The 23,313-nt window shown below is 44.7% G+C and overlaps 2 protein-coding genes across 7 annotated transcripts in view; one reads left to right on the top strand and one right to left on the bottom strand.

Annotated features, from left to right (window-relative positions):
- Window positions 1-23,313, top strand: part of NFYC (nuclear transcription factor Y subunit gamma) — an 85,613-nt gene that overhangs the window by 56,625 nt on the left and 5,675 nt on the right. For all 6 annotated transcript variants that reach the window (XM_045298877.1, XM_045298879.1, XM_045298875.1 and 3 more), the window contains 5 exons: window positions 5,101-5,172; window positions 6,271-6,384; window positions 11,885-11,980; window positions 16,795-16,968; window positions 20,665-20,823. In XM_045298877.1, coding sequence (XP_045154812.1) covers window positions 5,101-5,172; window positions 6,271-6,384; window positions 11,885-11,980; window positions 16,795-16,968; window positions 20,665-20,823 — 615 coding nt within the window. The remainder of the gene's footprint in view (window positions 1-5,100; window positions 5,173-6,270; window positions 6,385-11,884; window positions 11,981-16,794; window positions 16,969-20,664; window positions 20,824-23,313) is intronic.
- Window positions 10,762-11,028, bottom strand: LOC105978840 (H/ACA ribonucleoprotein complex subunit 3-like). The gene has a single exon (XM_045298880.1). It carries the CDS (start codon window positions 11,026-11,028, stop codon window positions 10,762-10,764), a length of 267 nt encoding a protein of 88 aa, XP_045154815.1.

Genomic DNA, 23,313 nt, shown 5'->3' with positions numbered 1-23,313 from the left:
CTCTCCCATGTCCCCCCGGAACTGTCAGTCCCATTGTTTTCTCCTCCAGATTGTTCATCCAGCCTGTCCTATCCAGACAGGCCTGCGGAGCATTCTCCTCACTTTTCTGAGCTCTGTAATTATTCATAAACTTTAGTGGTTTTCAGCTGGGATTGAAGTTTATTAAAATCATACCCAAATGATTTTATACCAGGGTGATTGTGTAAAATACCATATTCTTTAGCAAAGTCCTGGGAACAGTAATTGACAGTCTTCTTGCTATTGAATTTTACCTCTTCCCCGGACCTCTTTGAAAGCGGAGAAGGGAAATTTAATTGTCTTTTTTGGGGGTGGGGAGCTGAATCTTGAAAAGAACAGTCTCATTCTCTTCTAACTTCCCTGCATATGTTCAACAGTAATTTAATGCCTAATTTTGTTTTCATGCTGGTTTCATCCTTATGTTGTTTAATGCCTGTAGATTAGACATTCACATTTCTCACTGTACAGTCAAATCAGGTAGCCATTTAGACAGGAACTCAGTGGTAGGGACTTTAAGGCTGTTAAAAATAAGCCATTACCCCCCATTAGCCGTTCATTTAGAGCAGCACTTCACAAATTTTACTGTTTATATGGTCTAATGAGAATCTTGTTAAAATAGAGATTAGGAATAAAGTGATTTGGGGTGGAGTCAGATTCTGCATTTCTTTTACTTCCCAAGTGGTGCCAGTACTGCTCGTAAGTAAAGCAGTGGTTCTTATTGCTCACTGTGGATCATAAACACCTAGAGGGGTTTAAACAAACTGTACCAGGACTTAACACACACACCTGTCCCCCTTTCCTGATTCCATTGGTCTAGGTAGAGCTCAGGCAGCTTGATTTTTATGGTTCCCCAGGTGGTTTTAATTTGCAACAAATGTTAACAATTCTGCTTTTGAGAGCAAGAAAATCTTGACTTTGCAGGATTGCCCGATTGGGTAGCCTTGGAAAAGATTTCTCATCATTATTTGAGACTCCGGATGTTCTTTAGCACAACCGAGACCCATTGACTTTTCTTTGGCTCCAAATTCTCATTGGGTAAATTCAGACTCTTTGAGACTGCAGTTTCAGATATCAGGAGTTTTAATGTAATTCTCTGGTTGTGTCACGAGGGCCATGAGAATGTTCTGAGAGAATCTGTCCTGTCTTGCTGGTGCTGCTTGCAAAAGTAGAAGGGAGGAGTCAGTGTGGGTCAGTTGTTCTTCCATTTGGACCAGCTTCAGGAGGAGGGATTAAGTGTTACATAATTAGACATAGTTGGTCGCACTATTGTCAATGGCATGGGGAACACATTAGTGTACCCTGATCTACTGACACAGTGAAGGAGCTCCCCCCCCAACAAGATGATCATAAAGCTTACACGTGACTGGAGAACTAGGCTTAAAGTACAGAGTTAGCAGTGATGGGTGCACTCCACCCCTCATCTCTCCTCTCCCAGTGTATACACGTCAGAAGATTTGCTGCCTCTTGAGAGTTTAAGGTTTGGGGCTCATAAAAAAGTTTTTCACAAAAGAAAATGTTGGGACTGGCTCTTTTGTAAATCTCTGCCTCTTTACACATCTCTCCGAGGTGGAAAGTGATACTATAATCTCTTTACCCTTGATTGACCCTTTCTTGCTGCTTCTCATGTAAAAAAATAGTCTTAGAACTTTTAACATTATCTTTTACTCTTTCAAGTTGGGGAATGAGATCTGGCTTACCAGTTTTGGGCTTTGGTTCAGTAATCTTGGATCAGTCTTTTGGAAATTAAAGTGCCAAGTTAAATGAGAATATACATGTAAGAGAGCTAAGTCTTTTCATAATTTTGTGCTGGGAGGTCTTCCGAAGAAATGATCATCTTTAACATTTTCTTTGGATTTTCTGTGCAGGATCTTTAAAGTAGTAGGAAGACAAGTGATTGATTTTTTTGTTTTGTTTTTTGTTTTGGTAGCTAAACTCTTAACCCTTCCAAATCCCTTCAGGATCTGACCCTAATCTACATCTCCTTTCCTCTGTCCCCCCATACATACTGTGTGGCTGGGTCACAAGTCTACAGCTAACGTAGGACATTTTTCTTAGTTTACTCTCTACATGTGCTGTTCACTGTGTTTAAATGCTTTTCCAACAAGCAAATTTTTGTCAACTCTTAAAACATAATCCAGGTGTTGACCTATTTATGGAACATTTCCCAACCCCCTTTCTCTCCGCCAACCCCCCATCACCAGCTGGTCATTCGCTTCTTTTTTTTTTTTTTTGGTCATTCACTTCTATGTGTCCCTGTAGGATTTTACAGCATCCTTTAGAATAGGATAAAGGATTATAATGATGTTATAGGACTTTCTTAATTAAACTATAAGCTGTTCAAATGTTGGAATCCACTTGTGTATGTATCTTCTGTATAGTGAGAACATTCACTGTTGGTTGCCTGAATGAGTAAACCAACGTGGAGGACAGAAGATTAGAAAGAATGTGCCTGCTGTCTACTTTTGGTAAAATTTTTGAAAACTGGAATTTTAAGCCTCTGCTGCTCCACTCTTAGTAGAGGCTTCATGGAAAATCGCTGATACCTAATTTGGAAGTGGAAAAGATGAAAAATTGGTATTTGAAGTTTTAGAGCTGAGTAGTAGCCAAGCCACTTGGTGGGGTTCATGGAGAAATCCGATGTCGTGGGTGTATATTTTATCCTAAGAGTTGCTTTTCCTTTGGAATCCAAAACAAAAAGAAATCTGGGAAAACTAGGGATGCTTTTCCAAAATGCCCTATTCTCCTTTCTTTGATAGTTGAGTTTTTTTTGTAGGTCTTGGAAAAGAAAGTTTTCTTACTCGTGCCAATTTCACCAAGTCTCATATAAGAGCTCCTCCTTCCATAATGTGATGATGCAAATCCCCAGATGAGCATATTGGGTTTTGTGAATCACATTTCAGGCCATGCACAGACTCAATCATTTGACACCTAGTCCCAGTAGAGAATTTGCTGATTTGAGCTAATCTTTGCCTTTACACCATTCTCTTCAGTTCAGCTCTGAAATTCACAATTGATTTTTCTTACTTCTAGAACAACATCTATCATTGAGCTTGTGTTTAAATATCATTAGGCTCAAAACAAAAAAAGGGCTTAAATCGCAAATCATTCAGTGGTGCCTGTCAAAAAGCTCTTTCCTAAGTTTTTTCCACAGTAAAGTTATGAGGCTCCCCCAATCTTAGCCCTGTGTGTTAAGGGAAAAGAAAAGGACTGTGCCCAAAAGACAACTAACTGGTAAATCCACTCTCATCCATTTCCATGCCCCTTACCCACAAAGTAAAATATGGAGACAAAGTCTTTGCTTCAGTGACAGGAAAGGAGCGCCGCCTCCCTGTTGTTATCAGGCTAAAGCGCAGATCAGAAATTGGCAGTAATGCACCAGCTGAAGAAAACTCTGTATCACTGTGGTCAGGTGCAGCTGTCCCTTTCCCTCCGAGCCCTGACTAGAAGACAGAACGGACAATGCAGAGGAGCACCCTGAGGCAGAAACCTAATGTTAATCCACAGTGAAGACCAGGAACCTTTCTTGAGGAAAAAAAGACATTCATCATGCATCTCTCTATCATCATGCTGAGCCAAACTTGATCATGTGTAGGGCTCCCTGCATGCTACTAATGATTAAGTGTTCTGCTAGGGAAAGATCGGCTGCCCGAACCCACTCATAGGCTTCTTTTACATGTGGGAGCACCCTGAGTCAGGATCAGCTGAAGACAGCTAACAATAACGGTCTGTGAGGGCACTATTGGAAGCCTCCTAAATTCTCCTCAAACCCTTTAGTTGCTTGAAGCTTTGCATCAATCACACCAAGAAATGTGCCCTGGTGCATATGCTTTCTCCATTTCCTTTGTACTTCCTTTCTTGTCTTAGTTCCTGGTGGGGGCGCTGAATCGACAATCACTTCTACACCAGTGGTTCTCAGCCTTCCTGATGCCGCGACCCTTTAATACAGTTCCTCATGTTGTGGTGACCCCCAACTATAAAATTATTTTTGTTGCTACTTTATAACTGTAATTTTGCTACTGTTATGAATTGGGCGACCCAGTGAAAGGGCCTTTCGGCCCCCCAAAGGGTCATGACCCACAGGTTGAGAGCCACTGTTCTGCACGAATGTTTTTCTTTTCAAAATATTAATATATGAAAGTTTATTGGCATTTCTTAGGGCACGGTATCTTGTCACATTTTTGTATATGTGGGTTTACATTTCAGATCAACATTTTTGTATTCAATGACTTAAACAACTAATCAAACCTCTCAATCGCTTGTCCTGTCCCCTTCCTTTCTGTGCTCTTCTCCCTCTTGTAGAATACTAATCTTCCCCTTTAACCAGGTTAACGGCTGTCTGCCCACTGGTCCAGGGGTAGGGAGCCTATTTCCTACCAAGGGCTATTTGGATATTTAAGACATCATTTGTGGGCCATATAATTACCAACTGAAAGATAAGCCTTCTGTATCTGGTCAACATTTAATTAACTCACCTCTGACTTGATGGCTGGGACTGCTTTTCTTTGATGAGACTTGTGACTTTAGCTGGTATTGATGATCTCATGGGTGTTCATAGCCTGGGTGCTCCACATTCCCCACCCCTGCTCTAGGTTACTGCTTCCCTCCCTCCTTGGAAAACATCAAAGTCTGTTTCTTATGGTATGAAATCCTTTATCTTGATTTTTTTCTTTTGTAACTGGTTTCATACATTATTTATCCTTTTGTGATTGACTAACTTCACTCAGTGACCTCCAAACCCATCCGTGTCACAGTTTCATCATTGTTCTTTATTGATGTGTAGTATTCCATTGCATGTATGGACCAAAGTTTGTTTAACCACACTTCCACTGATGGGCTTCTAGGTTATTTTCATTTTCTTGCTTTTAGGAATTGTGCTGTGATGAACTCTGCTGCTTGTTTCTGTTGAGTGTACACCAAGTAGACAGGGATGGCTGGGTCTGAAGATGTGTCTAACATCCCAGCACCATGTCACTTTCCACAGGGATTGCACAGCTTTAGTTCCACTGTTTATTGCTGCCTGGTGAGCGTTCCCATCCTGTTGATCGTTCTCTCCATTTATGGACCTCTTGTTGCTCGTTTCAGAAAGATTTCCGAGTACAGGAACTCCCACTGGCTCGTATTAAGAAGATTATGAAGCTGGATGAAGATGTGAAGGTAAATTCACATTTATTTTTGATTTTTTATATTGAAGCTGAAATGATGGCAGGCCATTGTTAAGTTCCCTAGAGCTCACGGTTTAATTTTTTAAACGAAAGTGTTTTTATCATCGTTTTGTATTTGGTTCCTTTGTGAATTGTTTAGTGGGCTGAAATGGAACAGTTTTAATTATAATAGTGTGCTTCTCTAAAAATTAGGAATATCCTGCGTTTTTCCTTCCCCAGATGATGAAATAAAGCTCGGTATTTGTTTTTGAAATTAAGTGGTACCACTCAATTCCTTTCACAGTGTAGTGTAAACATCCATCATCAAATCAACCGGACAGTCCTGTCAGCTTAGCAACCAGCACAGTCCTTAGTTTGTCACTCCAAGCTTTAAGAAGTCTTTGATAATGCTAGGCACCTGTTGTAACCCTTTGATCTGTGGACTTTTTTTGCATGACTTATATTTGTAAGATGGTTAACATCAGGGTGACCATTTCAGTATTCCTAAGAGTCTACCTCCCATTAGGACTCTCTTGTTCTTTACCTCTCACAAAGACCTTTGTATTTATTTGTTCAGGAGGCTACTAGTTCACAGTAATTTTCCCTTTCATTGGCTCATTTCCTGCACCCAGTAACCCTGTGGGATTCAATAGCATAAGCATTATTTGTTCCATTTTACAGATCTGTAAAAAGACACAAAGAGGTTCAGTGACTCATCCAAAGTGGTAGAACCAAGATCCCAGTTCTCCTTATCTTCCACTTCTCTCCATGGCTCTTCTCTTGCAGATCACGTCACCAAGGGTTAAGAGCCGTTTCTGACTACCAACGTGCCTTTTGCAGTCAGACACAGCAGGGCAGCTTATAGTGCTTGAGCAATTACTATATGCCAGAGCCTCTGCTTGGTGCTTTTACCTACACTATCTCATCTGATTCCCACAGCAGTGTTGATAAATAGATTATTTGTTTGTTTATCTTAATATGTGTAAACAAAGCTCAAAGAATAAGCTGCTTCAGATTTTACTTTAATCTCTTGGCTCCCAAACTCATCTTCCTCACAAGTGAATTGAATGAATTGCCGGTGATTGATGGGGAAGGGCTATATCTGTTACAGATGATCAGTGCAGAAGCCCCTGTGCTCTTTGCCAAGGCAGCCCAGATTTTTATCACGGAGTTGACACTTCGAGCCTGGATTCACACAGAGGATAACAAACGTCGGACACTACAGGTAACACTACAGCCGCTATGATGGGGGAACTGAGACAAGGAACTTCTTTGTGGGCTTCTCATGTGTGGCTCTGGACCATAGGTTCCCAAACTGATTTGCCCTCTTGGTGGGTGGGTTGGGGGTCGGGGGAGAAATTACTCAGCACCCCCTCGGAAATTAAAAATTTTTGTACTATAGCCCATAACCTAGGATAATGTATAGGTATGTGCTTTTGCAGCCCTCTGGGTGGTCCCAGTGCTTCCCTCCCTACCCCCAGGGGGTGGTAGCACTTACTTTGGGAAGCACTGCTCTGGACCCAAGATGGTTCTTCCTTAGTTGCTGTGTAATTGAAATTAGCCTCTTCCTCCCCTGTTGGGAGACATACACACACATACTTTATACCTGTGGCCATAGTAGTTCTCCTCTATGGATCTTAATTTTTGTTTCTCCCTTGGTTTCCACAGCTCAGTGACTATTCACTCTGTGAACCCTCACTATAAACAGAAACACAGTGAATAATATTTGTTTCCACATCCAAACTTCTTGTTGGGAACATTGGGAGATTCCAGGAAAGGATAACCCCAGGAGAAGTTGCAGCTCAAGTCAGCTGGGAATTGTTTTCGAAGTCCCCCTGACTTCATCAGTCTTTCAGTTCTTTGTCTGCCTTTCTGGGGACCCTTTTCTCTTTTTCCTTTTGTTCATTAAATTGCTATTCACAGTGTGTGGAGAACTTTTGATTATTGACTTTGGAAGCCTTTCCCTCTGCAGCCAGACCCAATTCTTAAAAGAGGAAAGTTTCCCTAGGTATAAGAGGGAGTGTGTGACAGAGCAGACCAAAACCAAATCTCAGATTCAAGTTGATTCTGACTCAGTGACCCTACAGCGCAGCAGTTCTCAACCAGTGAGTCATGACCCCTTTGGGGGTCAAATGACCCGTTCACAGGGGTCATCTGATTCATGACAGTAGCAAAATTACAGTTATGAAGTAGCAATGAAAATAATTTTATATGGGAGGGAAGGGAGTGGGAAAAATGAGGAGCTGATACCAAGGGCTCAAGTAGAAAGAAAATATTTTGAAAATGACGATGGCAACAAATGTACAAACATGCTTGACACAATGGATGCATGTATGTATTGTGATTAAGAGCTGTCTGAGCCCCCAATAAAATGATAAAAAAAAAGAACAAGAAAAGATTTTATGGTTGGGAGGTCACCACAACATGAGGAACTGTATTAAAGGGTCGCAGCATTAGGAAGGTTGAGAACCACTGATGTAGAGACAAGATAGTGATAGTACTTTAACAGCAAAACAAAGAAAGTGAATTCTATTTTATCTTCAGAATTGAAAATGCATGTTATTTTTAGTCATTCATTCTACAGATATTTATTGAATACCCTTGATGTTCCAGACACTGTTCTCGGCTCTTGGAGATTTGACAAGACAGTGCACAAAACACAAAAATCCCTGCCTTTGGAGCCTTGTATTTTGGTGCAGCTAGACATTGTGAACTTAACCTTATGCTGCTTGGAAGTGAATGAAGTTTGAATTTAGAGCAGTGCTTCCCAAGCTAGGTGATACCACCCTCCTGACCCAGGGGGGCTGCAAAAGCAGATACCTACATTTTGTCCTGGATTATAGGCTATAGTATAAGTTTTTAATTGGTAAAGGGGCACTGGGTGTTTTTTGAAAAGGGGGCAATAGGGCAAATAAATAAGGGAACCTATGATCTGGAGAAGTCTAATTAAAGTCATCTTTAAGCTCAATATAGATTAACAAGTAAAGTAAGCAATATGTTTGAATGGGACATTAAAAAAGAATCCAGTGATTAATAGGCATGTGAAAAAACCCCCACAATATCATTAGTCATTTGGGGAACAAGAAAGCACTGTGAGATACTGGCTGTGCCCCCTACTTTTGCATGTTGTTCGGTGCCGTCGAGTCAGTTTGGACTCCTAGCAACAGTTAAAGTGCAGCAGAACACAACACTGCCTAGTCCAGTGCCATCCTCACCCTGTTGTTGTGTTTGAGCCCCATGTAGTGGCAGCCATGGTGTCAACCAGTTTTCTTTGAGGGTCTTCCTCTTTTTTTGCTGACCTTTACCAAGCACGATGTCCTCCGGGGACAGCCCGCTCCTGAATAACGTGTCCAAAGTACACGAGACAAGTCTTGCCATCCTTGCTTATAAGGATTGTTTTAGCTGTACTTCCTCCAAGACAGATTTGTTTGTTCTTTTGGCAGTCCATGGTATATTGAGTATTCTTGGCCAACACCCTCAATTCAGACTAGAATGACTAAAATAACAGACTTGATAATACCAAGTTTTGGCAAAGAAGCAGAGTAACTGAAACACATACTTTGTTGGTCAGAATGGAGGGCAGTATGGTCAGCTGTGGAAAGCCATATGGCATTTTCTAGTAAATTTACACATAACCTTAGCCTGTGACCGAGCCATTTCACTCTTCCGTGTATATAGGCAGTCTGTGGGTGGTGAACTTGCCCTTTGATGTTAAGTGTATTTGTCTTCACTTTGAAGTGATTGTACCAATCCCTGCTTGCCATAAATGTATCCAATAACTCATCATCGCCATCACCTTCACTTGCTGCACATAAAGCTTTTATTTAAATTATTGAAAAACTTCAAGCATTTCTTGCACTAGCCAACCAAAAACCAACCTCAGTGGCATTAATTATGATGCATAGAACAGTCCCACAGGGCTTCCACACCAGTAATCTTTACAGAAGCAGCCTGTGGGGTCGGTGGTGGTTCCAAACATGGACATTTTGGTTAGCGCTGAGCAGTTTGCCTGCTGTGCTACCAGGGCTCCTCTTGCATGGAAGGAAAGCTAAATTAGAGCCACATGCAGCTGCTTTGACTTGACCTGCAAATTCTTAAAGATGCACTTAGGAACAGATGTTGTGCCTAACCTGGGGACTACCTACACCCAAAAGAAGTGTGGATATACTGTATAAGAATATTGATAGCAACCTCATTTATAATAGCCCAAACCTGGAAACGAACAGTTTAAGTATCCATCATTAAGGGAATATGTAAACAAATCTTGGTGTCTTTGTGAAAAGGATTATTACTCAAAAATAAAAATAAACTATTAATCCACACAACATGAATGAATTTCAGAAATAATGTTAAACATAATAAACAAAGAGACAAAAATTACACGCGATATTACTGTGCCCACTTATGACTGTGGTGAAAGAAATCCGAGTTCTGGTTGCCTCAGATTGGGGTGTATTGATTGGAAAGACAAGAAAAGAGCTTTTGATATTTGAAAGTTGTGCAAATGCTTGCCTTTATCAAAATTCATTGAACTTCATACTTAGGATGTGTTCATTTTACCGTATGTAAGTATTCAATATTTGTACATATGTTACCATCATTTTCTAAATATTTACTTTCTACTTGAGTCTGTGGAGTATCAGCTCCTCTTTTTACCCCCCTTCTTGTGACCCCTTGATAAATTATAAATTAATATTTTCATATCTTACACTTACTGCTGTCTCCCTTCCCCTGTGGTTTATTAGCATTTTAAAGGTATAATAAAAAATTGTAGCAGATCAATTCAAGTATAACCGATTTTAAAATATTGTAGAACCTTTTGGTATATGTTGAGAAGTTTTATTATTTCTCTCCACACTCCTTCATTCCATCCATAGATGAGCCATTTGGATATGTGTGAGTAGGTGACGACATCGGGAATGTAGTACTGTGTTGTACTCATCTAAAATGAGCCCTGGCAGTGTTAAGACGTGCCCTGCTTCAGTTTGGAAGGCGTATTATCACGCTGGTGGTTGGCAAGAAGGGTAGATGGTAGTCTTGTGTTTCAGTGGCGTGGGGCCATCACAGCACGGGAAGGAAACAGCAGAAAATTCCCATCCCCTCCTATTTTGTGCCCTGAGTCTCCGTTTCTTAAGATTGTAGTGCGCAGTAGTTGCTAAATATTTCTGCTCATGTGTTGACTTTCTGCTCTACATTTTAGTATGAAAAATTTCAACATAGGCAGATTTGAATTTTACTGTGAACACCTGTATACACCACCTAGCCCTACCATTAGTATTTTACTATGCTAGTTTTATCCCCATAGCTGTCTAGCCCTTCTTCAGCTGTTAACTCACCTTTTTTAAGCCTTTCAAAGGCAAACTACAGTTTTCTCTACATCAGCATTCATGAGATGTCAATATTTTTCCTCTAGATTTAACATTTTCATACAGGGAAATACATACATTCCAATTTTTTTTCTCTTTAATAACTGGTTAGTAATTCACAATATGAAGATTCAATTGTATTCCCTTTTAAAAGAGACACTACCACGATTACCTCACAAATTCATGATTGAAGGCAGAGTTCCAAAGAGCAGGTGTGCTAAACAGTGCTTCAAGGCTCAGACACTGCGCAGCTTGGTTACGGATGTCTCTGACCGGTCAGCAGGAGGGAGCAGAAACATGAGGGGCAGTCGGAGGACAGGGTGCAGCTGCTGGGTCATGAGCACCCTGAAGCATTTCTTGATGGTGATTCTGTACCTCAAGTATTTGTTTTCTGGGGAGAACCGAGCAGGATGGACCGAACAGGTCTGCCATCCCAAGGGGTGCAGCTTCTTCAGTGTATACACTCGGTCTCCCTCCTTGTTAAGATAATACTGGGGAAACATGATCATGCTTTGCCAGATAATATCCAAAATACCTACGTAGTGGGCCTGCAACTTGGTCGACTCAACTGTCTCACGTGTTTGTAAATTTACGTACATTTTTTTAAAAGTATACACAGTGTGATGGTTTTTGATAGAAATCTCAAAATTTTACTCTCGACAGAAAGCACCACACTTGAGAGAAGCAGCTGTAACTTCAGTACCATTCGTCAGTTGACTCCTGTGTTCTTTACGGACGTCTGGCTCTATTCCAGGAACTTTAGGCTTCATATAGTCACACCTTATTGTGCCAGGTTTAAACCATAGATTTAAGTGAGGGCTGGAATTCTAAAATAACCATAGCTGTGGTGGGAGCTAATGTATAGAACCACTGAGTAGAAAATGTTACAAAGAGTTGTTGAATTGGAGTTTCAGCCTAAGCAACTCCAAATAGATTCCGCTTGTGTAAACCGCAGAAATCAAATACTGTGTAGGAACTACAGAGGCCCTAGGATGAATGATATAGCCTAATGATGATCAACCACAGAATGAGCAGAAACTTGCTGCTAGTTGAGGTAGCTAGAGTTGCACCATTTTCTCCGGAGGATTTGAACAATTAGGAGACAGGATCCAGAGGGCAGTCGTGACTGCAGAGCCATATTATTTCTCTGATAGAGTCAGAGCATCACATACCTCTGCTTTCTGTCCATGTCTGTCCCCACGTCAGAACATCTAAAACATTTGGCTGCGTGTGAGCGAAAGACTCAGCCCATGGCTCGACAACCTTCTTCTTACCTTACTCGTAATGTGGAAGGCATAAATTCTAGTGAGCTAGTTTCTCCCAAGGCTAACTTTTTACTCTGCTTTTCTTTGTTAACAGAGGAATGATATCGCCATGGCAATTACAAAATTTGATCAGTTTGACTTTCTCATCGATATTGTTCCAAGAGATGAACTGAAACCTCCAAAGCGTCAGGTGAGCTTGAAAGGCCGCTGCCCTGCTGACTGCAGCGCCGCTACGTACCGGGCCAGCCGTGCTCCTTTGCCTTCCCTTGTAGCACCAGCCATTGCTCTTCTTCCTGCTCGCTCCTCTTACCCTCGACGTCACTTTCTGTTACTCATGTATGGGTACTTTTAACTCAGGGCCTCAGAGGTGGACATACAGAGAATGGGAAGAAAAATGAAAGAATGTATTTACAAATAGTAAGGAAAGCACATGTCAAGATACCCTAGGCAATCAGAGACAATCTGACAGGGGAAACTTCGTTCCCAGCAAGTGACTGTATACACTCGAGTATAAGCCGACCCAAATTTTACCACAAAAACTGCATAAGAAATGTGCTAAACACTCGGCTTATACTCGAGTATATAAGGTATGAATTTGAGAATTTTGAGAAACCCCTTCTCTATGTGCACAATGGTGTTTGGGGTGAATAGGCTTCTGCTTTTGCTTATGTGAGTTACATAGTGTCCTAACTGCACATTAGTCACCTTTTGGGGTTTACAAAGCACCAGTGCCAAGGCTCCACCCCACACCATCTGCATCTAAACCTGTAAGGAGAACACTGTCATCAGTCATTTTTTGAACTTTTCATGTTTTTTTAAGTGTGCAACCAAAATTGAGGACTGCCACTTAAGCAGCTTTAGCTAAGCAATAATAAGAACGAATAGCGTGTCGGTTTTTCTCCCTCTCTTTTGCCCGCCCTTCTCCAAAGGTCAGACTGATGGAGCCAGCACCTTGAGTCCCATAGCTCTTAATTGCAATGGTAACAGACCCTGCCTGTCCTTTTTCTCTTGAGCGTGTTGTTGTAGGCATCCAGATTGCATGATGAGCTGTGTTAGAAACATGGGGCAATGTGAAAGCGCCTGGCAGGAGCAAAGCTATGCCTTGTAATGCTTGCTGGATTTTGCTAGTATAATACAAAAATTTGTTTCTTTTTTTAATGAATGATTTTGTAATACATTATCCTTAGAAACACTCAGTGACAACGTTCCCCCATCTGTCCTGTGTCAGTATGAGAAAATATAGGCAATGTGTGTATCCTCAAGGATATCTGTAGCCCTGAAGCATCATGGGGACCATTGGGTTAGCAAGCCCTCCGTTACCTCCTTCCTAGAGCAGAGTGTGCCTCCTGGCGTCTCCGTTCTTTCTGGGCAGTCTTTGCTACTGTAAACATCCTTGACTGGAAGCTGTAAGGTGTTCAGAGGAGCTTTCAGTCGGATGTTTACAGCGGCAGGCTGCCACAGTCATCCCTGGCTGCGCATCAGCTTTGAGTCCTCCTGGGGGCTTCCCTCCTCTCTGAGATGCCACTGCAACAAGAGCTCAGACCACTTCTCTTCTTCAAAACAAATGATGCCACACACCTGTTCTCCTTGTCTGCATTTGTTTCTTCCTCCCCCGAAGTAAGATGGTGACCTCTAGAACAATGCAGTTGTGCACACTGTCAGCATGCACACTCCTACCTGCTCTTTGTGGGCTCCCTGCTGAATAGACAGCCTGGAGAGAAGGGCCCTGTCCTGTCCACTCCTCCAAAGGCCCCAGTGCTTCTGGCTCAGAGTGTTGGGTAGTGCCTCATTCCATCTGATCTATCTCCTTTTTAAAGTGTGGCCAGCTGAAGCAGCTCCTTGCTGCCCGGGGTCAGTTCTTTGTAGGTGTTCAAGCCATTGATTGGTGTCCTACTTGGGACAGCCTTTGAAAAGTTGAGATTGCTGAAAGCTGGCCTGAAATTCAAAGATAACACTTTTAATTCTCTGTAGACATGAAGTTTTCCCCTGTTCCAAATTGGCTGGCACCTCCTTAAGTCCTTTAAAAGCGCCTACTCTCCAAAACGCACCCTTTCTGGAGGAGGCAGCAGTTCACTCTTGTTACCACAGCGAATGCATTTTTTTCCCCCAGTGTGGGGCTGCCTTCATGACACGGTCGTGGTGGCCTGAGGATGTGATGAGCCTCATCATTTTCGGCCATGGTTTATCTGCCTCCACTTCTGAAAAGACAAGAGTGAGCCATCTGGGTGGGGGACCACTGCTAAAGCTGGACAGGTATCCCACTCTGGATTGATCAGTCATTCTGGGCTTGTTCTATCACTTCGGATGATGGCCCACAAGGATGCTGGAGAAAGGACCTCATCAGAAATACTGAGATGTGGGTCTAAGGCACTTGCTTTCTCTTGAGTATGCTCAGGGAAGTGGCCCTTGTTCTTTAGGGAAGAAGTAAAGACTATGAGAGCAGAAGGTAGCTGTGGCCTGACTTCTGCCCCACTAAAGCTATGAGTTGAAAGTTCCTGCCCATTGGAGTGTCATTATCTCTGCACCCATTTCTTTAAACCAAGCATAATCATTTCCTTGCTAGCTTGATCTCCATTGGCAGAATCAGTCTTCATGATACAGAAGAACTTTAAACACACATTCCATTCTAATGATTTAAGAACAGTCATTCCTTGTCCCAACATTACAAACCTACTTGATCCTCACACAGTGTCCTGTACTTTAGTTCTAAGGTACCTCCTGCCTGGTTCCCATAGTAGGGTTGAGGAGGAAGCATAGGAGAAACTATTTATTGGTTCTCACAGCTTTTGACATAGCATCTGGAAGGGGTGGAGTATTTGAAGGGCTTGGTTTTTGTCTGGCAAAATAACCACATTCATTTCCAGACCAGCTTGATTCAGGGCACACTGGGGACAGAACAACACCTGATCAGGCCTGGTGTCACCTTGTCTGCCGAATTCTTGCAAGTTGATTTGGGGGTTCTCATCCCTCTTGACTTGCTCCTCACCCAAGAGTTTTTCTGAGTTAAGTTTAGTGATTGATGATTTTATGAAGTGGGAAGGGGGAAAAAAAATCTCAGTGGGAAACTGAAAACACTGAACTGATTTCAACAGCTTTGAAAAAGAGCTGTCAGCTTCTGTGTTATGGTAGAGGAGGATAACAATATTTTGTCCTTGCTTCATCCAAGAGTTAGTTGACAGGCCAACCTTTGTTTGCAATGGTGAAAGGGAGCTGACATGGTCACCATTAGGTTGCTCTGGAAACCGAGCGCTAGATGAAAAGGAAGCAGGGGTGGGTGCCTTTGCCCCTGCCTCAGCATAATCATGTGCGGGGTTAGGGATGTTTCAATCTGAAGCACCAGAATATATTAACATAGAATGTTGGTGCATGTATGAAGACATGCTTAGATACCCAAGATGTGTCATTGTCTGCTGAGTGGATAGCCATCAGGGAACCTGTCATGCAAAGACCCTGATTTCTCAGAGACCTTGACTTCCAGCTGTCCCAGTGCTAGTATCCTGGGCCTTCAGACATAGGACAAGCAAAAGCATGCCCCATCCCTGTCGCAGGGGACTTCAGCTTCTCCCCAAACTATAGCTATGGAACCCTACTGGTTGTAAGAACGTTTAGGGACTCTATTGTTGGTACCCACGATTGGGTTTAAGAGAATTTGTCATACTACCAAAAAGTACTTTACAGAAAAACCTCCAATAGTCTGCCGGCCTTTATAATTCCATCTATAAATTAGTAAGCACTTGCCTATTTACAGGGGAGTGGTAGAGACCATGGGGAGCAAGAGAAAACTAGGCTTTGCCCTCACAGGACCTATATCCTGGAGGGGAAGGCAGTTAATTTGACAGGCAAGTACAAGAATGTATGATGGTGTGTGTATAGGTGTTGCGGAACCACTGATTGGGGCGCCTAGCCAGTGTACCACCTCTGTAAATGTCATTTTGCAGGATTGTGAGGCAGCCCATGGTGTCCCTTACCTTGAGGAAGTACTTGTCTTCTTTTCTGAAAGCATTGTTGACCCTGGCAAAGGAAGTAAATAAACTTGACTAACGTTTTTATTCAGATGCCAGTCCAAGTGGTTGTATGTTTTTGTTGTTTTTGTTGCCCCAGGAAGAGGCACCATGTGTCACAGGTCACTCCGGAGCAGACACCGATTTCTGTGTCAGTGGACGTGAACTGGCCAGTCCCAGACCCTCCCGGCCGTCACCATGTTGTAGTGTGTGTAAACATCCTACACTCTCAGCTGTGAGCTCAAGGTGGCTGGGAGAGGGGTGTTTACTCCTGCTGCCGTGGAAATCGTCTTCTGGAGAAGGAGCCGCCTCTTCACCCACAGATGGCAGCTTGCGACCTCCCTAGTCAGCCAAGGCAGCACCCAGAGCGTACTGCCCATCAGGCCCCTGGGTTGCACTTCAATAGCTAAGTATGACCAGAACCAGATGGCCCCCAGTGACCAGTCTCCAGTGTGTGGTGAAAAGCTGAGCCCTTGTCCACCAGTGCTCTTGATCCTAACACCTGCCCCTGGAAAACTTGTCGTTCTCTTCCCCCACCCTTCCCCATCCCCACTGAGGGCTCTGTCCTTCCTGAGGCGGAGGGAAGAAAGAACGGCCAGCACTGTTGAGAGCCGTGGTACTTGGGGAGCATCTTCCCAGAGCTTGCAATTAGCTCTGTTCTCAGATCATGGGTCTTGACAGCATTTACTGACAAGCACGGCTGGTGCGTGGTTTTTAGTTATGATAATTGTTTGCCCATTTGCAACTCATTAGGCAATGAGTGAATACTCTGTACTTCAGAAAATGGACTGTATGTTTTGTGAAGCCTCTGGAATCTGTTATTTTTAGTTTGATTTAGCACAACTGGTCTCTTCAAATTCCACTTTCCCTTGGCTTCAAATGTGGAGAGCTCAGCATTCAGCAGGCAACTGCATGGATCCTGTCTGGGGAAAGAGTGGAAATTCACTGCGCGGCTGCTGAGTCGGCGCTTTTCCTCTTACCTGCCTCTCCTTCCACCCCACAGGAGGAGGTGCGCCAGTCTGTGACTCCTGCTGAGCCTGTCCAGTACTACTTCACGCTGGCTCAGCAGCCCACCGCCGTTCAAGTGCAGGGCCAGCAGCAAGGCCAGCAGACCACCAGCTCCACCACTACCATCCAGCCTGGGCAGATCATCATTGCTCAGCCTCAACAAGGCCAGGTCTGTGAGCTGCTAGGGATGCCCACCCAGCAAGGCTGTGCTGCGCTCTGGAGTGTGGCCAGCTGGATTGGGGCAGAGAGGCCCCCTGGTCATTTTGGAGCCCAGGCCATGAAATCTGCAACCCCCGGCTCTTCTTAGGCTCAGCCACTGAGACCCAAGAGTTACCCTCATCTCTCTGGGCCTCAGTTTCTTTGTGACTCAAGTGAGGAGAGTACTGAGGACAAAGTGTTCTCCAGGATCGGGAAACTTATCTAGAAGGCCCCTAAAGGGGATGAAGAGATCCCTTTAGAAGCTGTTATAAATGGATTCTCTGCCTCCTCTGTGTCTCCCCCAGAATTGGAATGTCTGCCTTTTTAAAAGGGAGCTCAGGCTTTATTGCCAACTCACTTCCCTCTCCTCGGCCCCTTGATCGCTGCACCCCCTATATGTATGGCAGGTGACCTTTTGCACTATCATAGTAACCAGAGGATTCTCCTCCTCCCCAGAGCATAGTTGAGAGAGCAGTAACAAACATGTTTGCCTGAGAAACGAGAAGCTTTAGAGAACCCCAGCCTGCACTCTGAATCCAAACTGCGACCTTTCCATCTGTTTGTTTGTTTATTTATTTATTTATTCGCCAAATAGGTGTTGAACACCTCTGGATTAAAATCCTTGGCGTGACTAAAGTAGTCTCTGTTTTCAAAGAACTCACACAAAGACTATGTCACCATATGAGAAATGTAAAATGGAACTGGGCATGGGACATCAATGGGAGTGCATCAAAAGGGGGCACCTAACAAAGATGTAACAAGGGGCTGAAGAGCATGCCAGGGAGAGTACCCCAAGGGGATAATTTGTGTCCTGGAGGGTGCAATGGGAGTTGATCACGTGAGGGGGGAAGGAGCTATCCCCAGTGGAGGGCCCAGCATGCTCAAAGGCTTGGAGGTGTGGGTGGGCACAGGGAGTGACGAGAGAGTGCCTTCAGCCCGGGGCAAGGATTCGGCACGGCAGGGAGGAGGCAGGTCCCAACCTGCACAGCTTTTTTTTTTTTTTTAATCATTTTATTACGGGCTCATACAACTCTTAACACAATCCATACACACATCAATTGTGTAAAGCGCATTTGTACATTCATTCTCAAAACATTTCCTCTTCACTGAAGCCCCTGGCATTAGGTCCTCATTTTTCCTCTTCCTCCCCGCTCCTCCCTCCCTCATGAGCCCTTGATAATTTATAAATTGTTATTATGTCATATCTTGCCCTGTCCGACGGCTCCCTTCACCCATTTTTCTGTTGTCCGTCCCCCAGGGAGGAGGTCACATATAGTTCCTTGTAATCGGTTCCCTCTTTCCTACCCACTCTCCCTCTACCCTCCCAGTATCACCACTCACACCACTGGTCCTGTAGGGATCATCCGCCCTGGATTCCCTGTATTTCCAGTTCTGATCTGTACCAGTGTACATCGTACTCTGTTCTAGCCAGACTTGCAAGGTCGAATTCGTGTCATGATAGTGGGGGCGGGGAGGAAGCATTTAGGAACTAGAGGAAAGTTGTATTTTTCATCGTTGCTACATCGCACCCTGACTGGCTCGTCTCCTCCCCAAGACCCCTCTGCAAGGGGATCTCCAGCCTGCACAGCTTTATGTGTTTGCTGGGTAGGAGTTGGGCTTCATTAGGAGAAAAAAAATGTCTGGGGAGGTGAGTTATAAGTAATAATTGTGATTGTAGGGTTTAATCTTTGCTGTTCATTTATCCAAGTAACAGCATTTACTGGGTGCTTGTTCTGTGCTAGATACTGTGCTAGGCCGGGAAGGGCTTCAGAGTGGTCTCAGCCCAAGCCCTGCCTCCAGGCGTACCCTACCCTGGGGAGCCTAAGGGAGTTTCTCAGGGCTAGTGCATTGGCTTTGCAATGGTGGGAGCGGTACCTGCCAACATATTAGCCCTTTCCAGAGCAAACTTCAAGAGAGCCTGCCTATGATTGGCTGATCGTTCTTCCTAAGAAGCTCATGGATGCTTGGCCTCTGACAGCAGGGGGTTCCATAACAGGATTTGACAGCTGCCATGCTAACACAAGCCCTCATTTTCCTGAAATGGTTTAGAAATACCTCGGAAATGCTCTTGGGAAAATTGGGTTGATACAGTACAGTGATGAGTTGGCAGATGCGTTTTTTGTTTTTTTTAAGTCAGCGAGAATTCCATCTTTTCTGTTAGCTGCCTGCTCTGCTCAGAGCTGGTAGGGTTTGTGAGGGCAGTGAGTTAGGCCCCTTGGCATCTCAGCGGTTTTGCGGGTGTGTTCCTTTAGGGTGGCCCCACGCTGGATAGCACCTTCCCCAGAACTGGGATCATGGGTATGTCCAGGGCACATACCTTTGGCAGGAGAGAATATATATGAAAGCAAAATTGGAAGGAAAGCAAGTGTATTTCTCAGAATGAATTCTGTATTTTCTGGTATAAAATTAGAAACTTTTTTCTGAGTTGAAAATCCTGGTACGAGAATGACAGAGATGTTCCTTGTCATCTTAGTCTACTGCATGCATTCAACTAAGGTCTGTTGGTTGTCTCTCTTCCCCATTCTCCAGTTGGTAGTGAATTTCTCTGTACCTAGTAATCCTTTGGATCCTTCTCAGTGGTTCTCAGAACTACTACATTCCCTTTTCTTTTCATTTTAGATGCATAGTTTCAATGTCCAGTAGCTCTATGCTGCCAGAGCTTGAGAACATCCAGATAGCAGTATGGATTGAAGCGTCTTTTCACCCTCATTCCAAGTGGGGAGAGAGCATGTCCAGATGGGAGGGGTGGGAGTACAGGTGTAGCTTTAAAGCAACCCCTCGCCCCCATCCATGGAAAGGGACTCAGATCAGCTGGGCTTCCTGCTCTAGGGAGGCTGCTAAAGGTTCATCAGGACTTATGCTTTGGAGAGTCGACGGAATGATGGGCCCGTTTGACTGTGCAGGTCTTGATTATCTGTCAGAGGAGCAAGGACTACAATCTGCCGAAATGGTTGAGGCACAGAATTTGCCAAGCCATATGTGTTAGACGGAAAGTCCTTATAGCTAGGCCTCCTGGTTCTAGAGAGTTAAATTCTCTAGCTGGCCTCACATAGCGGGCAGCTAGTGTGTGACCTAGGAGAGCACATCTTTCCTCTGGGAGCTGTTGTGGGGCAGAACAGCACCTGACTGGAGGGCCAGGCCTTGGGGTGCCCCAGGAGCTTGCTTTTCTTCCGGGCCTTGCATGCCAGAGGAAGAAGGTGAGGGCCCTCAGCTTAGGGTTAGTCAGTATTGACCCCACTTCCCACCTAGTTTGGCCTTCCAAACTCACTTCCTCCACACTTGACTTTGACTATTTCTCCAGCCAAGGAGCATGGCTGCTTTCGAGTGTTTCTGCACCATGTAAGCCTTGCCACATTGGAGGGTTTGTGAAAAGTTGAGGTACTTACAGGTCTAAAGATTGTGTATTTGGGGCCTAAGCAAATAGTCTCTACTGTCAGCCTGAAAATCTGATGGGCTTTTCTTTCTCGCGTTTTATTTTGAAGAGTGACTAGCAGCGCTCTGAGCCTGCAGGACTATGGAGGTTAACTAGGGTTATTAGTGTTGAGGTGAGTTCAGGCATTAATGGAGGGCGTTTGCTCTACTAATAAAAATCACGGCTCAGTATTAATCCTTGGGTCATTCTACTAACTCTGAGCTCAGCCAGCCTTCTCGTGACTCTTCCTTCTAGAGCACGCCCGTGACGATGCAGGTTGGAGAAGGCCAGCAGGTGCAGATTGTCCAGGCGCAGCCTCAAGGCCAAACCCAGCAGGCCCAGAGCAGCACTGGGCAGACCATGCAGGTGATGCAGCAGATCATCACGAACACAGGAGAGATCCAGCAGATCCCGGTAAGCCTGGCTCAGGGCCTGCACTGCCACTGCAAGGTTCTGTGTGCACAGAGGACTCTTTCCTTCCTCCCTCCTCCTAGTCTATTCCCGTGACTCCCCAGATGGCCAGCTTCACTCTGTTTACTCCCCGTTTTCTTTACTGAGCTCAGCGTGGTGGGGCAGCTCCTCTTGATCTCCTCTTGGCCTCTGCAGAGCAGCCGCTGTAACTTCTATCTCTTGCCAAGGCCCGAAGGTCCTGTGAGGCAGTCCCATCTTTGGCTTTGTGGAGACTAAGAGGGAGGTGTCTAGGGAACACCATAAATACACTTGTTGCATATTCATGAGTCAATTCCCAGTGGAGCCTGCAGTAAAGTGTATTTTTGGCTTTCCTTTAACTTATCCATTCCTTCACTGTGGACTGCTACTTCCTGTATGCCTGGAGGGATTTCATTTCTTAGGTTTGTTGGCTTTTCCACTTGTATTTGTTCTTTTGTAAAGAATGTCCTTGCCTTAACACTTGCAGTCTGTACATTGGTCACTTTGCCACCAAAAATGTGAAGAGAGAGACACTAGTGGTCCTGTTTCTCATTCCTTCCTCTTCCCACTAAATGAGATAGAGGCAAGTCTAGAAACTTACTTGGACTTGGCTTACCATTTTCCTGTTCCATAAAATCTCAGAAGGACCATCCTCAGCCCTGCTTGAGAGGCTGTTGTGTTCATTCCGTTAACACATGAAGTGGGCCAAGAGAAGACTTCTCGCTCCCACTCACACTCTTGTACGAGCCCCCCCCCCCAACTGCAGGTGACCAGACTGCTCTGCCTCATTGTTTGAGCCACCACCAAGCCCAAGGGCTCTCTCTGAACTCATTCTTACTTTTCCTTATGAAGGCCACAAATGAGTTCCCACAATGCAGTGACTTTAAATACACGTGTTTGAACCCTCTGGTGCACAGTTTCGCCCAGAGAATGTGTTGCAGGACTCATGCCCTGTCTCCTGGTAGAGAATGTGTTGCAGGACTCATGCCCTGTCTCCTGGTCTCCAACACCTTCTGCAGCAGTCTGCTCTCCAGACAGCTCTTAGAGCACTGCCCATGTTGTTGGTCAGCTTTGGAAGGACACTTGGCTTCCCTAGGAATGTGAGATACCTAACCAAAACCTAAAATAAGAGGATCTTGCATTTGCTAAGAATGGCTTGGCATCATTTGACTGTTTCTCATTCACGTGATAGTGGCTTTAGCAAAGAACTCAGAAAATGTAAAATCCTGCAGTTCTCAGGACACCACCTGGGATAAGGCTTCACTCTGTCATCTTGTGACCCTTGGCTAGATTTCTGGTGACTTTTAGGACCAGCCACTGTCACTGCTGGCAGATGAAATTTCCCATCCCTGTACCCAGCTACTTTCTTTCCCACCAGAAGCTCAGCATTGCTGGCTGTAAACGCTTTGTGGGATTTAGGTTGGGAATTTGGATTTGGTACCACAGCCTCTGTGTAGCTCCTTTTACTGTGGTCTCAGGAGTGAGCTGGCTGCTGGTCTCAGTGCTCTTACCCTCTGTCCTCTGAAGCAGATGCTTAACAGGCTCAGAAAACACACACACACACACACACACACACACATCTCCCACCCCCAAATCTTGCCTCAAATTGACAATTCTGGAAGGGTCTAGCACAAACTTCAGAGCTAGTTCCGATTGTCTCTGAGGTCTGACATTTCAGAGATGCAGCTTGCTTTCCCATGCAGAGGTGGAGCTTTATCTTGTCTTGAGTTTTCCGCTGCAAAGTATAACTTGCCTGGCTGCTGGGCGGCTTGTTCTTGAAGGAGGCAAGCAGTCCAGGCAGGCAGGTAGACCTCATCTGCTTGTGTTCCTGGAGCCTCTCTCCCCCCAGTCCTGGGTGTGGGTGCCTGCCACCCTCCTCTCACATAGTACTGCTTGGGCCCCTCTTCATCTCCAGGTTGGGAGCACCGATACTTTAATGGTACACTGAACCACGGCGAGCCTGCGCTAAGGCTTTTAGCACACAATTAAATGCAACATGTGGTATTATTGTATTATCTGAGACTTAATTGTAAGCTTGAGGGACTCTACAGGCATTTCTGTTGCTTTGGTTCCCCATGATGGGGTTTTCTGTGAAAGGCTTATTGATTCAGCCTTCCCCTGGGAGGCGTTTGGCCAGAACTCGTGCTGAACACCAAAGATCCTAAAAGTCCCACAGACCCCGCTGGCCCCGGCCCCTGGGGACAGCCAGCCAGAGTAAAGCTGAGCAGCTTTTTCTTCCATAAGCAGCCTGGGGGTGGAGTGGGGCATTGACCGCCTGCTTTGGGCCCCTGGCCCAAAGGTCTTCTCAGAACTGGATGGGTGACCTGTCAGCCCTAGAGCTGGGGTGAGGCAGGGCAGGGCAGGGGTGGAGATGAAAGGAAAGAACGCACACTTCAGGGGCAGGCACTGGACCGAGTGAGGAGGACGAGCCCTGCTGCTCTCGTGTCGATGAGAAGTCCTCTGGAGTCTGTTCAG

The sequence above is a fragment of the Echinops telfairi genome, unplaced genomic scaffold, assembly GCF_000313985.2.
Source record: "Echinops telfairi isolate 266 unplaced genomic scaffold, ASM31398v2 ScPeMD7_7457;HRSCAF=8495, whole genome shotgun sequence".
NCBI classification, from domain to species: Eukaryota; Metazoa; Chordata; class Mammalia; order Afrosoricida; family Tenrecidae; genus Echinops; species Echinops telfairi.
The sequence above is the reverse complement of the archived record's forward strand: the minus strand, read 5'-3'. Positions and strand labels throughout refer to the sequence as shown.